We start from the raw sequence: 19013 nt of genomic DNA on the forward strand, positions 1-19013 counted from the left end.
GTTCTTGTGTAAAGGCTCCTTGGGTTACGTTGCTACAACAAACTCTTGCCCATACTTTGGCTTGTGACACAGTGACACCCATTTTAGCTGAGGATACATCCAAAGCAGGCTGTACTTATAAACTTAAGTTCCACGTAGCCACTTTAAGTAAAACTGGCTCATTTTACAAACCCAGTAAATTTGGGTAAATCATTTGGATATCATATTTTTATTCCATGACGGGCAGAAGGATTGAGGGGTACCTCTTGAGTGTTGGCCAGACCATCATGACAAGACTGTGACACGATGCACTCTGTGAAGTTCCAGCCGAACTGACATCCCTGACCCAGACAGTCACCAGTCATATTTGCAGTCATAATGTCAGTTATATTACCGGAGGCATCCTGCACCACACACGATGCTGGAGGAAGATAAAGATGTGAATATTTTTCTACAATTTGAGCCCATCAACCCTCTCGAGCTCATGCAGATCACTGCCTTCTGTCCCATCACCCAGTCTAACCTAATCTCTTAAACAATCCCTACTAGGTAATCAAATGAGAAGCAAATACATGGTGGGACACTGTTATACCAAAAAGCATTGCTCAACAAAATTTGCTTGACCTTTGACAGTTACATTATCAAAAAAGTATGTTAAAAAAAAGAGTCATACTGTCATTAAGGTCGGATTTTCTCACAAATAAATTAATGAAAATGATATGCTTGTGTGTGAGTGACAGTCGGCCACCGATCTTGTTAATGTTATGGGTGATGCAGAGAACCTAAGCAAGAACACTGGATAGATTTGTTGTGTTCCCAGGAAACTTCCCCCTGCAGTCCATTAAAGAGGGCTTTTATAAAATAGAAGGTAAAGAACATTAGTGGACTACTTCATCCATACATTATCAAGACCCCATAATGTTTAATATTGTCATAAGTCATTCCACAGCATCAACATTTCAATTATGCTTATAAGGATCAAAGCCAGAGGGGGCTGGAATCCCATGTAAGCAAGGCAATGCGGATTCCAGTACCAGCGGTGGTGGCAACCCTAATTTTATGACATTTAAGCTTTTTTTAAATTTCCATAGCTAACTCTAAACCTAACCCATAGCTAAAAGTGTCGCTGCAGCCGATTGCCGAATTTTGAGGACTGGCAACAGAATTTGCGAGACCTCGTAGGTTCTCGAGACTTCAGCTGTCAGTCATGGCCACAGCCTTTCCGCAACAAATCCGGACCTGGTAGTTGTTGACGGACGGCGGAGCACGCAGCCGACAGGCACCATTCTCCTCCACCTTTTGTTAACTTTTTGATTACATTAAAAATAAAAATAAACACTTTGTTACTTCCACACTGATGCTGTCGATCATTTTAGATGTTGGGTTACTGTCCCCGGTACCACCATGTGGGATGTAATAAAAGCATGTTAAATCATTAGCTTACCAGCAGTTATAGAAATAGCTAGATAGGAGATTGTAGTCCAGAAAATAGCCAGTAAGGTGCCTTTGGGGACAGCAACATTAGGGTCCTGCATTAGGAAATCACACCGAAGTCAACATTCATGTAGTTTGTTTATAATCGATGTGATGTTAGAAGTATCTCTCCGCCTTTTTCATCATCATACTTTGAGGTCTCCACAGATGTTAACTCCATACAGGATGCCGGAGACAGCAGGGAAGAAAAGGCCAAACATCTGGAAAAAGTTGCCATCAGGTCCTCTCCAATTTGGGGCCAGATTCGCTATGAAGATCTTACCTGGTGATAGGCAACAACAAAAACACTGTATTGTCTGCTGAAAAACGAATGCATATTTTAAACCTGATGATAATATGCTGTAATAAAAGGCTTTAATTTGTCCTGAGAAGCCTGAACTCACTGTTGTATCCAAAGATGCCTTTGGACTGTTTCTCTATAGAGGGTGGGATGATTGTTCCCACCAAGTAGTTGGCAAATGAGGACATGAGAGCTATAAAGAAAACAACCTGGGCCTGAGAGACCAAGAAAAATGATTGAGAAGAAAAAAGGAAATAAATTTGATTAAAAGTAAAAGGTAGTGAGCAAATAACGTGTGGGAGGATGTGCTCACCTTGGTCTCCCACTCCATTCCAGCCAATGAAATGAGGAGAAGAAAAACAAGTGTAATCACGCCCACGATACGGATGTCATTCAATCGATCGACCATGATGATACCAGACGCCTACAATAATATAATCAAATTATTCACACTTGAGAAAAACTAAATATATAAATGTATATGTAAGTACATTTCAGGTAAACATCATCGGGGCCTTTGCTTAACAATTTTTTAACGTTTCGAGGATGAATTTACCGTCATGTTGATATACATCTCATGAATACAAATTTATTCAGTTCAGGTTTTTAAATTCTATTTGACAGTTTATCAAGAATTCTTGCCGATTAACTATATTCCCAAAGGTTTTGGAAAACAAACTATTATGCATCTATCTTAGAGGCATATTAAGAAGCATATTAACTACCTGCAGCAGTTGCTGGACCACCTCTGCAAAGCCAACGGCGTTAAGCGCACTGGCCTGAGAGTTGGCGAAGGAAAAGATTACCCCAATTGGGGCACCAACTTCAGGACCCAGAGAGCGGGACATCAGGAAATACGGCCCACCTGAAAATTATATGGAACAGAGACAAGGTTGTTATCATAGAAGACCAAAGATCTGTAGCTTTGATTGTAAATTAAGCAATAAGTCATGCTTTATAAAGTTATGCCTTTTACATTTATATTATATCTATGTTTCCTATATTCCTTGAGTGTAATTTCTTTAGCATTCATCATCAAAGTGACTGGATTCTAGTCACCAAAGATAACCCAATTAACACTATTGGCTCCAGTGCAACATATTCAAGGTAGAAACCCTGAGGAAACATTTTAGAATATGAAAGAGAGACCACAGTGTCTTTGAACATCTGCATGCCATCCTGTTCTGCTCTGGAGGCCGAGAGATAGGATTTTGAATTCTTCACCAACTTTACTTAATTATTTAGGACATTTTTGAGCATCAACAAATTCATTTCCTGCAATTTTCAGGCATTTGTGAAAACTTCTTAATTTATGTCAAGAAAAATACAAAATTCTGCACTGTAACAATTCAAAATTTTACATGGAATGGAATATAATACAGCATAACATAAGTTATGATTACAAAAAATTATGAAGTGTAATGTTTTTTTGTTTTTACCTTCTCTCATTTCAGACCCTGCCACAGGTTTCACCTGTTTTCCCCTATCTCTTGTAGAAATAGTCCTTGTTTCCCTTTGTCTTGTTGCAGTTCCTCTTGTTCTGTCCATCTGATAGTGTCGTCAAGAGTTCTATGTATTTAACCAGGTTTTGTTCTTTGATTTTCTAAAATTGTTTTATTCCCCTAGTGAGCGCTTTTCTTTGTTTAAACTTCTGCAAATTAAACTTTTTTTTAAAAATCTTCCACTGTTTATGAATCGTGATTTGAGTCAGTGACCAGTGCCGTGTCTAAGGTTGTTACAGATATTCAAGATAAGTGCAAAAAGGGTCAAAATGAGACACTTTGTGCATGTCTTTGTCATATCACCTTCATCATGCTGTTTCATTAAGCCTTTAGTTAATTCTCCATTGGGACTCTAGCCTCTCTCCTTCCTCATCAAGTCAAAGAACATGTCTTAGTTTTTTCTAACACTACCCATATTGAGATACAGAAAGTGACTGACCTGAGAGTACCTTCCCGTTGGTGGCGATGGCAGAGATGGCAAGGCCAGTTATTGTGGTAATCGCAACAGAGATCAGGATGATAACCCAGGTCAACACTGATGAGAAAAATAAAGGTATTCATGACACTGCAGACATAGTACACATAGACTACAACGTGGGTATTAAGGTTTTAATTTTCGAGAGCTGTCCCTCCATGTTTGCCTATTTTTTACCTTTGTATGACCACATGTATGCACCGTAAATGCATATTTCTAGTCTATCATATATGCTTTAATGGGCCTCTCTTGTACCATATGTTGGTGGTAGGATGTTTTGTGAGAAGAAAAACTAAACAGTAGGTAGAGTACATGCACAAGAGAACAGAGAAAACAAGGTTTAAACACAAATTAGATTTAATCAGTGTAGAGCACATCTGCACGGGCATCTAAGGTAAAGCTCTATTAGCAATGTGAATTTGCACGTACTATTATCATTCTCATGTAAATATAAGGATGTAAAGGTAAATTAAATAAAGTCATACATAAGAGGGCGATAAGAATGATGCAATGGAGTGCTACAGTGACAAAACAGAGGATGGAAAGGGACCAATGTATGGTATGGAGGGATGAATGAACTCACCAATGCCTGCCTGAGAAGTGATCAACGTTAGCCGCAGAAAGAGGATGACTCCCCAAATATTGAGCATGGTACGTATCTGTGACAAACGTTTAAAAAAAAAACAGCACAGTAAGATGTTTGTAAGCTTGCTTCATATCAAGTGTTGATACAATTGAAATAATAGGCGTATGAAGTCTGTAGTGCACGCTGAAATAAACAAGTTTTTCTCACCAGGACTCCAAAAATCCAGCCAAATCTAACAGGAGCCTGTGGAGCTTTTAACTCTTCAGTTCCACTGTCTGGCAGACTGCTATCTCCTGAGTCTGTGGTTGGGACCTCTATTTCCGCATCCGCCTCCTGAGTAAAATACATTTTTGCAAATAAAAACATTTTAAAATAGTTTAGTGATAATAACGGTTTGAAGGAGAGATGATTCATGAGTTAGATGATGTGAGGTGTTGTGAGACTTTCCAGAGGTGGACAACTTACCTTAAATGCCTTGCGGAGAGCCTCAAGAGATGGTCGGCTCCTCAGATTCTTTTGCATAATTGTTTTGGCATAATGACCCTGCTGTGGCACCATGTCTAACGTGCTGTAGGCGGAAAATCTCTGTAGCCCCGCCTTTGAGCCACCTTCCAATGCACTGTTAATTAGGTCAACGCAAAGGTGTTACTTTAAGCTAACACAAAAATAACAAATATATTATAACCTATTGCAATACATGCATTAGGCAATTAGTTGCCTAATGCATTCAGGCAGAGGAAAGGAAGAATTCCTTTAGTTTCTATTTCTAAATTATACTAACTAATTTAACTAATTAACTTACTGTAGTGTAAGGCAACCAGGAATTAGTGAAACTACAGTTAACCTAAAACTATGGAAAATGTGGAACAAAGGATAGACCAGTGGATTTGTAAAGTCAACAATACAAAGGTAACAATACAAACCTTGACTCGACATCTGAGATGACGGTTGAAGGAAGACCATGGGAATACGTGGGAGGTCCTTCATCATTGGTTGAGAAGTGGACATTGGGGACAACAACTGGGTCCAACCCACCATGCTTGGATTTTAACTGCCCCATTGACACGTCCTACTGACTCCTGTGCAACAGTAAATGGAAAACGGGTTGTCACCCATCAACTAGAGATGATTCTATAACAATACCAGTATTGGTATTGCCTCTGATTCTGCCTAAAACGCTGGTATCGGAATCGGGAAGTACTGGAGTTTGTGAACCGATCTGATTCCCCGTAATAAAGCTCTAACCAAACCTATATTAAAGTAGTTTATTAATGTACTTTTCTGTTGTAACGGACTGTCAAACTGGATTAAAAAAAAAGGTTTTTAAGCAGACAATGTCACTGTTTATAAAAAAATAATAATAAATAAATTAAAAAAATTCAGATGGAGATTGATGGTTAACTAACCATTTAACCTTGTATGAACTGGCTTCTGGCACCACGTTAAGTCATAATAAATCAGAACTTAGGATCGGAGCGGAAAGTAACAAGAAGTAATATCAACATTAAAGTCAAGGATAAAATTAAAATGTTGGGTCTGACCATCTGAAATAGAAACTGGAGTGACGGAAACTGGGCGACTTGACTATGTGATGTTAATGAAGTAAAAAAAATAGAAAAACAAAAACACACAAAAAACTTTAAACTTATCCAAACTCCTGTTTTTAGCATTTTTCCTCCATTTCAACTTAGTTTGGGGTACAACCAGGGAAGTAACCAAAAGAAAAATCGTGAAGGAGAAAAAGGAGAGGGAGAGCCAGACAAGGTCCAGAATACGACTTGATTTTGGTGATTTTATGTCCGCACATCAAATCCTTTAAATAGACTGGAATGGCCTCCCGAGGAAAAGAATTTTCAAAAAAACAATTAGAAATATGGTGGGCTTTTTGGATTTCAAAAAAATAAAATAAGAACCTCTCAGAGAGCATTTGCGACATAATACTTCCTGTCAGAGCTGTTGTGTCTTGGAGTTGCTATGTAAGAACAACAAAGATGGGAACTCAAATTAGCTGTACTGAACTGAAAATTCAGAGTTTCCCATTTTAGGCTGCAGCAGATACCGGCTTGGGGATTTGGCTGCTTGGAGGAGACACTGGAGAAGGTGATGAAAAAGGGGTGAAAAAGTGGTGGAGGTGAGAGTGGGTGAGACCGTCCCAGATGGGTCAGGACAGACCCCAGCCACCCTGTCTAACCTGTCGTAAAAATGGTTGAAATCATTTGCCTTTTCCACATCCTCCCTCAGAAGTCTGGCCATCTTCCTTTTAAGGCCAGTGGTATTTTGTATTCCCCTACCACATCTTTTTATGTTATTATGGGGCAGCTTACCTTCCAGGTTTTATAATCTTTGCCTGCATCAGTCTCCTCCTCAGCTCATTCTACACCGCTCTGAGCCTGTCCTTGTCTCCATGCCTGAAAGCCAGCTTTTTTTGGTTCAGGATCCGTTTGATGTCACTGGTAATCCGTGGTAAATTTTTAGGAAAGCAGTCTTCACAGGTATCACAGTGTCCCTGCCGGAGTTGACGTAGTCCGTAATGGTGTCCACCCTCCCATCAATGTCCATGCTGTTTACCTGCCCATCAGACAGCACATCCCACTTTCATCCAAAACTGTCCCTCCGAGCATCGCTGGCCTCCGGTGACCATTTCTTAAAAGAGCAGGTAGTAACAGGCTGGTTCTGTACACAAGGTTTGTACATGGGCTGGAGGAAGACTAAACTATGATCTGATCTGACAAGTGGTGGTAGAGGTTCAGCAAAATAAGCTTTCTTAACATTTGCACAGAACATATTTGGTGTGTTATTTCTTGTGTGGGATAGCCTACATACTGCACACATACTGGAATTGTCACCTGTATTTTCCTTCACATAAATAAGGTGTTTCCGCCATATATTGGTGCCTACAATGTATCAGAATGGAGGAAATGAAGTGCTTGACACTCAAAATGTTCTGGGGGGAAGAACCCCAGAACCCCCACCTAATGTGTCCCCCCAAAGGCACATTATCAGCCACAAAAAAAGCCACGAAAAAAATGTAAATTAACACTAGTCTTTGATGCCCAACCAACATCTTTAACTGCCCTCCCCCCATTCAAATCAGTCTACAACCGGGGCTGGGATGAAACCTACAGTTTCAGCATCAACTCCTCAAGGAAAAAAGTGATCAGGTCTGCAGGTGGCTCACCATCGCCTTCGTCAGGGACAGTTCAGAATCTAGATCCAATCAAGTGTTCCCACGGGAGAAAAACTAGCCTTTACAAAACAAGGCAGTTACTCTCTTACGTCATGAAATCATCGATTGCCATGGTGAATGTCATAACAAACTTTCTAATTTCTGTTTTGCTTAGTAGCAATCAACTTCTTTTTTCAAACACTCCTTTCGCCATACCAGATCAAATAACTCACGTTCAATAATATGATTTAAAGTACACATGTTCAATTTGTCTTCCCAAATAAATGAATAAAGCTTTAAAGTAAAATTATTAAATTATGACTCGTGGTTATGCTGTCGTTTTAGGCTTTTAATGCAAGAAAGCTGCTTTAACTACAGCATCAACACTCTTACGTTTACACAATAGCAAAGAAAAAAAACATACTCTATTTTTGATTCTGAATTTGTGAACATTGAGAACAAAAGGGGAAATAAGTTTGAAAAGTAAAATTCAGAGACAAACAATCCAGATACAAAATTTCAATGCATTACTATTAAGTGCTAGAAATGCAATGGCTTTTTGATTTCAAAATCTACATTGTATAAAAAATGTGCAATGTAAATACATTGACTTACTATATTGTAAGTATACTCACACAGGTTATTTGTATTCCAGATGAATAAGCTGTTGCCATAGGATGAATAGGTTTCCTTTTTCATTTTAAACTGGGACCTTTCTATTTATACCTCATTCACGCCCATCGGACATTCACGCCCATCTTTCTCAACTTCCTCCCTCTCACAGACACAAACCTCATTATTGTGTACACTGAAAGGAATGTAAGATAATTTCATTAAGGATATCTTTACGTCTTTCTGATGCAATTTTAGTTACTGCCAAGAATTCTGATATTCAAAATAAAGTAAATGACTAAACTTCTGATGAAAAAAAAATATTTGGTTCAGACAATCATTTAATCATTTTGAGTGACATGAAATTTTTAACAATGCCCATTGACTATATTTTTTTCCAGTCTATGCCAAGGTAACCTATAATGTTTTTTGTTTGTCAAATCTAGTTTCTGGTAGCTGTTCGCTGTGAAAATAAATGACAGGAAGCAGGAAGTTTTCTGCAGCCACAACAGCAAAGTTTGGAGTAAACAGAAGAGGAAGTGATGGTTTCATGATAAGTGAAAAGCTTTAAAAAAGTAAATGTAATATTAACAGCAAAGCTGCTTGGACCCTGTTGTTTTTGCCTGTATTATTATTATTATTCTTCTTCTTTCTTCTTCTTGAACCTGAAATCCATGTTCCCATGCACAAAAACTCAAACGTTGCAGACCAGTCCTATACCAAATGCATCAGTGTGCGTGCTAATTGACCTGATGGTGGCAGAATAATGCTTTAGTTTTTGGATTATTCTTTCGTGCATTTCCGACTTTAATTATTAGGACAGTTTAGATATGAAAGGGGAGAGATTGGGGTGAGACATGCAGGAAACTGTTACACGTCAAATAGATATTCGGGACTTCTGGGTCAAGGAATAAACACGTACCAATGTGCACGCACTCTACCAATTTAGCTACCCGGCTGCACATGAATGCATATTTTAAAATGTCTGGAGATGAGGCAACAGCTGTTTGTTGTTTGTTTGTTGACTATACACAACAGTCATATTTTTCCAATACACAAGAGGAAACTCCAGGTCCTCCTCTGTTTTCACAAGATGCATGCTGAAACAGCATGTGGGGATACATATATTATTCTATTCCATGTGTTACCTTTGCCAGCTCTTCAGCCTGGACTGTAGTCAATCTAAAACACCATTTCATTGTTCAAATGTCTGTCTAAAGACACCTAAAATTATCAATCAACATCAATTACTATATAATTGTCTCATATTAAACACATTGTGTACACAACAGATTGTGAAGAACAATGATAACACTCCTTGGCTCCTATGTGTACATTTCCTGTGTGTAATACCAATAACAAATAATGTAAAAAAAAAAGAAAAAAAAAGAAACATGAGTTAAAAGTATATGTACCTTTCAGATTATGTAATATTATAGAAAGCAAACATTATAGAATATGCTTAACACAACATGCAGCCTGTACCAATGTGGGTAATGACTGTATGAGCTGAAAATCCAGAGATAATGTTACACCTGGGTTGATCTATTTTTGTTATTTAATTTTTTTAGGTTTTAAATTTCACTCACATGAATGGTCAGCATGAATAAGTACTAACTCACAGATAATGTGAACTGTCAATTAATCATTTTGTAAGAAAATATTCATGCAAATATGTACCATAAAAGCAAAACATTAAGTCATGCTGGAGTCTATTTACTTTTTCCGAAAATTAAAATATGTATTTAAAGCAGTAAAGTCGTTGGTTTTAAAGTACTTGTTTGAATCCAAAACACTAAAGGTGCTCTAAGCGATGTCGGGTGACGTTACTTCATGTTGACGTTCAAAGTATTTTCAAACAAAACAGACTAGGGCTGAATCCCATTTCCCGGTCTTGCCCCTAGCCCTTGTCCCTCAAAACCAAGTGGTAAGGGCTACGGGTGAAACGGGACACCACTTGGTTAAAGAATCTTCCAAGATGCCGTCTGCAATTGTGTGTATTTATAGTTCTTTTATGTTCACTTTGGTAGTGGTCGTGCAGAGTTTCTAATCTGTGTAGAACTTAGGTCTGTTTGCAAAAATTATTTTAATACACACTGCATGCAAGTGTGTTGTATAACCATTTCAGTTTTCACTGTTTTGAATGTCATTGATGTTCAGAAACTTTCTTTGTTAACAAAAAAGATCTTTATTGCCCAATAAAGTAAACTTAACAGGCACAAACATTATATAAAATAAATTATATTGCAGACCCATTGTCAACTTTTAGAACCATTACTTACATGTCACATATAAAAAAGGCACTCAAATGTATAAAACTCAAAAAAGACAAGACTACAAACAAAACAAAAACTACAGCTATTCTGAAATTCCAGACCAGTCTGACGGCTGTTGACCAGTCACCGGTCCCTCCAACTCTATTGCTTTCATCAGTGTCCTGTATCATAACAAACAACAATATACAGGTGCATGAACATGAATGACTTACATATGATTATAATACAGTGCCAATTTAATAATGAATGGCTACAACATGAACGCATGACTTACTCCCATAGTTACTTTGCAGCATATTTTGATTTATGAAACTTCTGCTCGTTTTCAGTCCCAAAGTGGATCAGCTGTCGGGTTTCCTCAAGCGTCCCTGTGTGATACAGGAGGGTATATATAAAGCATCTCCAAAGCAAGTAGTTTTATGCACTGATATCAAATGAAATTCTCTGTAAACGGTGTTTAGATAAAACTGTAGCCATGCATGGAGTCTATTCAAAGCAGAAAAACGCATCAATGAAAAATCAGCAATGTGACATTAGCGTTAGCATAGCCAATTAGCAATGTTTTAAAACATTTCAACTAAGAACGTAGTTTCAGCCCAAAATCCTTTGTGTTGGTGAGTGGCTGGAACGCTGGAAGGAGGTTTGTGTATGTTTTGTGGTGCAGGTTGACCAGTTTGTTTTTGTTGCAGTGTGTGGAGCCTTTGCGGTCTACAGTCTACGGTGTGTTCAGAGGACAGGCCGCTAGCAAATAGCGAGGAGATGTTTGCTGTATTGGATTGAAAGAGCAGCAGCTTTCACTAACTTTATAGTGAAAAGCGGACTTTGATATTAAAATGTAGACAGGTTGGCAGGACGGTCTAAAATGTTTAGTACAGTCTTTCGCTGTACATTTTGTTGGTAAACGTGAGATGTTCGAGTCACACAAGTTTCGTCTTCATAGCAGAAAAAAGGAAATTAATACCGTCCATATATTACGTCCTCCCGTTCTCACTCCCACTAGGTCATTGGCTCTCAGAACCACATACTGACCGTGCGGTCATCGGCATGAGTAAAACATTTTACCCAGTAAAAACATCATCATTCACATCCCTTCATGTGGGAATCAGAGGTTTCCCACATCAGAGTTTCCCAGTTGGTGATGCGTCTTTAACAACTGTTTGATGTAGGCATTTGGTTCACTGAAAATATTTACTGACAACAGTTTATTGTAGACATACGCCTCTGCTAAAGAACAGACATAATATCTTTCAATTTATTCATGAATAGGCAGATGTAGAAAAAATCCCACACCTAATCTGTCTTTTCCGTTTGTTGTTCTGCAGATAACACAAACACCCGTCAATGTGCTGTTTGTATGCTCACGTAAAAAAACAGCAAATCTTTGTTATTGTGGCCTCCATGTTTTTTCACACACCTGATGCTCTAGGCTACGCCCAACAGTTGGTGGCAGTCATGCAACCAGTTATTATGCCAAACGGCAATATAACAGAAGAAGAGGCACATGCATCCCGACCATGTGAACGCTGGCAGTCGGAAAAACAACAAAATTACGGGATTCCTGATATCTCAGGTGGCAAGAATGCATCATGGTACAATTCTGGCACGTGGGACTGCTGGGATTGGTTGAAGTTATGGGAAACTCTGGTTTCCATGGAGCATGGATGAGTCAGAAAAGTTACTGAAGCACGAGGCCACTCTTTGCTTTTGGTTTCTTTTAGTTTCCAACAGAAAACCTCAAATAAGTTGTTTAGAAGTCCAAGAGAAACAGGTAACTCACCGGGAGAGTTTGTGATTGAAGCGTGAAAGCAGCTGAAGTTGATTAGGGAGTAAGAACACATAAATACGTTGGAGTTCAACGCTGCAATGGTGTTCAGCCCACCTGTAACAATACAGGAGAGCTATGAAGACAATTTAAAAGTTATGGCAACTCCTTCAACTCTTAGTTGAAAGATGTAATCATGACTAGAAAATAAAAACACATTTTTAGATTATAAAAATATGGGAATCAATAGTTCCAATAAAAAAAACAGCTACAGTATTAGATCACACCTACCAATGAGAATGAAGGCCACAGCAATGATGAAGCAGAGTATAAAGGCACGGAGTGGCTCGTTATTTTTCCCATAGCCCTTTGCAAAGACTCCAATGTATGGGTATATGTTGTCTTTGCACAGACACTGTCAGATAAAGCAGAAAGTAGAAGCTATTTAATTTTAGATAATGCCTCTCCAATAAATGAATACCAATTATATGCTTTGGTGTCCCCCTAAGTCTAGCTATTTGCCACAGCATGTTACTTATGTTACTACAAAAGTTTAATTATCTACCATACAACTGAAACTGTTTTCTTAAATCTTTATTCATATGAAATAAGCATGTACAACAAACAATAATTATGAAGTCTTTCAAAGTGAGAGGTTATCTCTCATCCTTATCAGATGCTGCTCTCCCTCGCCTCTGCCTGCTCTGGGGCCGTGTGTAACACAATCCAAGATATACGCATGTTTAATGATTAGCTTACCAGCAGTTATAGAAACGGCTAGATAGGACAATGTAGTCCAGAAAATGGCCCCTAGGGTGCCTTTGGGGATAGCGGTAGCAGGGTCCTGTAAAAAGAAAGGGTTAGTCAACATTCATCTATTTTCATCTTTATTAGTGGTTTTGATGTAAGAAGTATCTTTCTGCCTTCTTCAACATACTTTGAGGTCGCCACAGATGTTGACTCCAGACAGGATGCCAGTGGCAGCGGGAAAGAAAATAGAAAACATGCGGAAAAAGTTGCCGTCAGGTCCTCTCCAATCTGGTGTCAGGTTTGCTATGAAAATCTCACATGGTGACAAGCAACACAAAAACACTTTAATGTCCTCTGAAAAACTATACAAGCAGAGTATATTTTAAAACTGATGACGTGCTGTAATAAAAGACAGTTGTTTGTCCTGAGAAGTCAAACTCACTGTTGTATCCAAAGATGCCTTTGGCCTCTTTCTCTTTAGATGGCGGGATGATTGTACCCACAAAGTAGTTGGAAAAAGGAGACCAAGAGAACAATAAAGAACAAAATCGGGGTCTAAAAAACAGACAAATGAGAGAGAATAATTCGCATATGATAAAAAGTAAAAGGTAGTGATCAAATAAATACAGTGAGAGGTATCAGAATGTGCTCACCTTGGACTCCCACTCCATTTCAGCCAATGAAATGAGCAGAAGAATAGTCACTGTGATCACTCCCACAATGCGGGCGTCATTCAAGTCATCGACAATGACAACATCAAACTCCTACAATAATGTTACGAAAGTATTCACACACAAGGTACAAAGAAATAGGAAAACGTATGTAAGTACATTTTGGGTAAACATCAGGCATTTGCTTAAACGGTTAAAATGGTTTGGAATACCTTTAATAAATACTAAACCAGTCATTTTAGGATTTGAAATTGTTCTTGACTGTTTACAAAGGAAAAAATTAAACATTTCATAAACAAAACACCTGATAGAGAGCAGAACCACCAAGGGCTTCAAAAATAGTTAAAAAAAGACATTACAAATATGAGACAAAGGCCAGTTTAAATAGCCTCATTATCTGCTTTTTAATAGTGTCATATTTTATATACTTTAACTAGAGGGCATTTCACAGTGTTAGAACCACCACTTCAAAAGCAAGGTCACCTTTTCTTTTGTCGAGGCTAAAGGACTACCAGTAAGCCCTGGTCAGAAGACCTAAGTGACCTATTGGAATTATGGAAGGAGCAGGTCAACGATGTACACAGATTACTGACCAGTCACGTCTATATGTCAGAACAAGAACCTCAAATAATTCCTAAACATTATAAGAAGTATGTTATGCCCAAGAGCTAAAATAGTTAAACAAAATGTGCGTTGTCAGATTACCTATATTCCCAACGGTTTTTAAAACAAACAATTATAAATAATTTTTTTGAGTTGAAGCATATTATGTACCCGCATTAGATCCCGGACCACCTCGGAAAAGCCATCGGTGTTGAGCGCACAGGCCAGAGCGTTGGGGAAGGAAAAGAGCATCCCAATTGGGGCGCCAAGGCACAAGGGCTTTTTTTTTTTTTTTTTAGATGTGGTGATGCTTGATTTGTTTTATTGGCAAGTTAAACTATCACCAATATGGAATAAAGTTGATTTGTAAGGTAAAGGTGGATTGTAGAAGTTAACAACACAAACCTTGAATCAACGTCTGAGACGACGATGGTTGGAGGAATCCCTGGTACAGAGTAGCTGGGAGATCCTTCGTCATTGGTTGAGAAGTGGACATTGGGGACAGCGCCCGGGTCCAACTTGCCCAGTTTGGATGTTAACTGCCTCATCGGCACGTTCTACTTACTCCTGTGCAGTTTGGGAAAAGGGGCTGACAAGATGATAAAGAATTTATGAAAAAGCTTGTTTTTACCGAAATTATTGGCACGTTCTAAAAGATGCCACATTTGTCCTCTAATGGAAACCATCTGTATATCTAACTGTTACCAAGTCCTGCAACCTCACTTTGACCCTACTAAGGTGGTTTTAGTTTAAAAAAAAAATTGGTAGGTTAATGGAGTCTAAAGTCAGAATGCTACTGGCATCTCTCGAAAGGTCAATTATCAGCAAAACAGGCTCAACATATTTGTCATATTATACGTTTTTATGGTGATTTTGTACACTTTACGCTGCAGTGTATAATGGTTGGTAGTTTTCCTGGGATTTGCCACTATGAGCAGCTCCTTTCACATAACACATACTGCAGTCATTTGACCAATTAGTAAAAGAGAACTCTGACATTGCACTTCTATAACATTGCCTGACTCACGATGGACAGTTAAAATGCAAGCAGCTGAGATCATTCTACACATTTTTCTTCTTTGTCCAAACCTGGCACCCACATTACAGACACTGCAACTCAAGATTTGGGTGTGTTATGCCAGTAGCGGCTAATGTAGCCTCAAGTTGCTAGAGTCAAGCAGACATTAGGAACAGACTACAGGTCTAGGTCTGGTGAACTCACTTCTTTCTAATTATTCAACCCCACATCATTTTTTTAAACTTGTTATCTTCAGCCCCAGCTGATGCTGACTCAAGTGACGTCCCTTTGTGCAATGCAGTAGCACTCCCCACAAGACCTCTAAACAGACTTTGGTGTTTAAAATGTATAGCGTTAGAAAATAAGTTATAATAATATAGTTTATCATATTTGAGTAAATAAAAGAATGTGCAAGCAATCATAATATATATTTAATAAGAATAATATGAGATTTGCTAAGATACTTGGTATATATGGAAACATATTTTGCAGTATAGTTAAATATTTGGATGAGTTTTTAAAAAATGAATAAGGAAGCTTGTTAATTAATTAACAAAGATGAAGGGCAAATGGCGAAGTTGTCAAATGTATATATATATATATATATATATAAATAATTCTTCCTACTCTTTTTTTAGTCATGTCAAAAGAAAATAGTATCAAGTGTTTGTAATATCATTTTCTGCATGTACTTTTCTGTCTTCTTTCACGTTTAAAATTAATTAAATTAATTTTAAACAGCCAATCAACGAGTTAATCAAAATACAGTACATTGTTCCAGAGGGTTGCATTTGTTTAACCCTTAACAGTGTCCCCACCGACCAACACATTTATACAACATTGTATAAAACGTGCAATGTAAATAAATCGACTTGAGTATGCAATGAAGTAAATACAATAAAATAACAAGGCTTAAGTACTCACAGCTTCTTTTTATTCCAGATGAATAAGCTGTTGGCGATGGATGAATACGTTCCCTCTTTTATTTTCCACTGGAACCCTTCGTATTTATACCTTCACCAAGGTAGTGGACGTTCATGCCCCATTTCTCTCAGCTTCCTCCCCTTCACAGACACACACCTTATTATCGGGCACTGAAAGGCATGTAAGATAATTACAATTGGTAATTGACAAGATTCTTCTAAGGTAACCTCTTATATTTTGTGTTATCTGTGAAAATTAATCATCTGTGAAAATAAATGAGATACAGCAGGTTTCCGGCGACCACACAGCAACGTTTGGAGTAAATAGAAGAGCCAGTGGGTGGTTTCATCTCAACAGATTTCAAAGAGTAAAGGGTATCTGATATGTGCTGTAAAGTCAAAGTACAACCTGTCTTGGATTTTATTGGAAGCGCATTGCAAAAAAAATAAAATTAAAAATCACATAAATTATATCATTAATCATATAATTATACTTTAGCACAAAAATCTTGCCATAAAGAAATGGACATGGTCAGAAGCAATGCTCAGGTAGGCTGTGGCATTTGAACGATGCCCAATTGGCACTAAGGGGCCTAAAGTGTGCCAAGAAAACATCCCCCACACCATTACACCACCACCACCACCAGCCTGCACAGTGGTAACAAGGCATGATGGATCCATGTTCTCATTCTGTTTACGACAAATTCCAACTCTACCCTCTGAATACCTCAACAGAAATCGAGACTCATCAGACCAGGCAACATTTTTCCAGTCTTCAACTGTCCAATTTTGGTGAGCTCTTGCAAATTGTAGCCTCTTCTTCCTGTTTGTAGTGGGGATGAGTGGTACCCGGTGGGGTCTTCTGCTGTTGTAGCCCATCCGCCTCAAGTTTGTGCGTGTTGTAGCTTTACAAATGCTTTGCTGCATACCTCGGTTGTAACGAGTGGTTATTTCAGTCAAAGTTGCTCTTCTATCAGCTTTATGATTAAATGATAATATCTTATTGCTCATCACAGATTACCAACAAGTTGTCAACATAAAACTAGCATATTCCGCTTGTTTTCTCAGAGCTAACCTCCATCACCTGCTGTCCAGTAGACATCAATGTTTTCTTGCCTTGGACATTCTCAAACAGTCTTGATCTGATCACTGGCGCCTTCTTCAGAGATGTCGTCAGCTGGAACAGTAAAGAAGGAAGAGTACGGTGTTGCGGCAATATTTTGAAATACATTGAGTATTACTACAAAAGCAGTAATCCCCTCTGAGGTGTCCCAATGTATTAAATACTAGGTATGAGGTGGAGGCGGTTTTAGCTGTGTTTTATGGGTCTACCAACTCCTCACAGAAATATCTGGCTGCTCAGCAGCTAGATGTTCCACATTGTTTACCATGTAGTTGATAACTGTGTCTGCTCAGGTGTACACCGGGAATATTAGAGCTTTTTTTTAACGTCAAACAGCTGCCGACTGCAGCCAAAAATGACACTATGGGCAAAAGAAACAAGGCCTAAGTACTTCCATAGATTATATTTTTCCAGATCAAACTTGTCGGTAGATTAATGTTCCTGCTTTCCTTTCACACTGCAACCCTTTGTATTTCTACGGTCAACAAGATAGGGGACATTCATGTCCCATTTTTCTCAGCTTCCTCCACCTCACAGACACACCAAATCACTGTGTGTGATTATAGCTCATGCCAGGGATTCTAATATTTGATATGAAGCAAATTATACAATTTACTGATTAATAGACTAATTTGGTCTTAACTATTTGGTTCACACTCTCATCTTTACATAGTATTTTCACGTAGGAGAATAAAGATTTGAGTTTCACAGTGTCCATTGAAAATATTTATTTCCAGCCTTTGCCAAGGTTAACTCTTGTTTGCCATGTCAAATTTCTGGTGTGCTCTGTGAAAATAAATAAATGACAGAAAGCATGTTGTCTGGCGGCTACATTAGCAAAGTTCACAGGAAACAGAAAAGCAAGTGCATCATAGCTGAATCAAATTTAAAAAAGCACTATGTACTGTAAGTTCAAAGTGCAACCCTGTATTTGAATGGTCTTTAACTTTGGCGGCACATTGCAAAAATGTCATATTAATCATGGTTTACCCAAAAATAGTGCCAAGAAAAAAACAGCAAGATGCAAGAGTAACACCACAATATTTCCCTCTTTAATTCCACACTAATATGAGATAACAGACATTATTATTACATTCCCTACAGCCAGGCCCAGATGCAGGACTGCACGTCTTCTCTAAATCAGTGGTGATTTGCTAATTGACTCAAACAGGCAAAAAAAGTATCCACATTACTCTCACTGGATTTACAACCTCAAGTTGTAAGCTATGTCAATGTTAGTCAGAGAAACACTAGAAGAAAAGGGGGGAGGGGGGCGTAGCCTCTTCAAAGCCATGTGTGTTGTTTCTGCCGCCCCCATGAGGAATTCTAAGTCATGACAAGCACACTTTCAGCGCATCCACATGATTAAAGCCTTTTGTGACGGCTCAGGGTGGTGCAGAGTGATGTGGGGAAAGACCAGAGCTCGCAGCCATCTTAAATATACACACACACACACACACACACACACACACACACACACACACACACACACACACACACACACAAACACACGCACACAGCTGACTAAACTATTGTTTGTTTTCTTTCATCCACGCCAATCTTTCTCAGCTTCCTTCCTTCCTTCACCTCACAGACACAATTTACTGTGTACACCGAGAGAAATTTAAAAGAATTTTATAAAAGCTACTGCTTTTTTTTCTGGTGCGATTATAGTTCATGCCAGAAAGTCTGATATTTTAAATGAAGCAAATGAGTCAACTTACTGGTTAAAATAAAAAGACTCATTAAAGCAATGTTGGGTGATAACTTCTTGACGTTCAAAGTATTTTCAA

At 38.4% G+C, this 19013-nt stretch overlaps 2 protein-coding genes and 1 long non-coding RNA gene across 3 annotated transcripts in view; 1 reads left to right on the forward strand and 2 right to left on the reverse strand.

The window, feature by feature from the left end:
* Positions 1-321, forward strand: part of LOC117935101 — a 24844-nt gene extending 24523 nt beyond the window's left edge. The window contains exon 3 of the long non-coding RNA XR_004654662.1: positions 251-321. This is a non-coding gene — a long non-coding RNA (uncharacterized LOC117935101). The remainder of the gene's footprint in view (positions 1-250) is intronic.
* Positions 1-16163, reverse strand: part of LOC117934999 (solute carrier family 12 member 3-like) — a 26498-nt gene extending 10335 nt beyond the window's left edge. Inside the window, exons 1-13 of the mRNA XM_034857080.1 lie at positions 16097-16163; positions 14724-14744; positions 5240-5395; positions 4782-4935; positions 4524-4649; positions 4314-4389; positions 3695-3790; positions 2479-2618; positions 2067-2177; positions 1857-1968; positions 1605-1735; positions 1424-1508; positions 243-400 (exon numbers count right to left, since the gene is read on the reverse strand). Of these exons, the coding sequence (XP_034712971.1) occupies positions 243-400; positions 1424-1508; positions 1605-1735; positions 1857-1968; positions 2067-2177; positions 2479-2618; positions 3695-3790; positions 4314-4389; positions 4524-4649; positions 4782-4935; positions 5240-5376 (1326 nt within the window). The 5' untranslated portion in view covers positions 5377-5395; positions 14724-14744; positions 16097-16163. The remainder of the gene's footprint in view (positions 1-242; positions 401-1423; positions 1509-1604; positions 1736-1856; positions 1969-2066; positions 2178-2478; positions 2619-3694; positions 3791-4313; positions 4390-4523; positions 4650-4781; positions 4936-5239; positions 5396-14723; positions 14745-16096) is intronic.
* Positions 13328-14420, reverse strand: LOC117935091 (solute carrier family 12 member 3-like). Its single transcript, XM_034857245.1, has 3 exons — positions 14328-14420; positions 13536-13646; positions 13328-13437 (listed from the first exon to the last, which is right to left on the reverse strand). Exons 1-3 carry the CDS (start codon positions 14406-14408, stop codon positions 13360-13362), a joined length of 270 nt encoding a protein of 89 aa, XP_034713136.1. The 5' UTR covers positions 14409-14420; the 3' UTR covers positions 13328-13359.
* Positions 16164-19013: the final 2850 nt, after the last annotated feature.

This window comes from Etheostoma cragini, chromosome 19 (assembly GCF_013103735.1).
Source record: "Etheostoma cragini isolate CJK2018 chromosome 19, CSU_Ecrag_1.0, whole genome shotgun sequence".
Classification (NCBI taxonomy): domain Eukaryota; kingdom Metazoa; phylum Chordata; class Actinopteri; order Perciformes; family Percidae; genus Etheostoma; species Etheostoma cragini.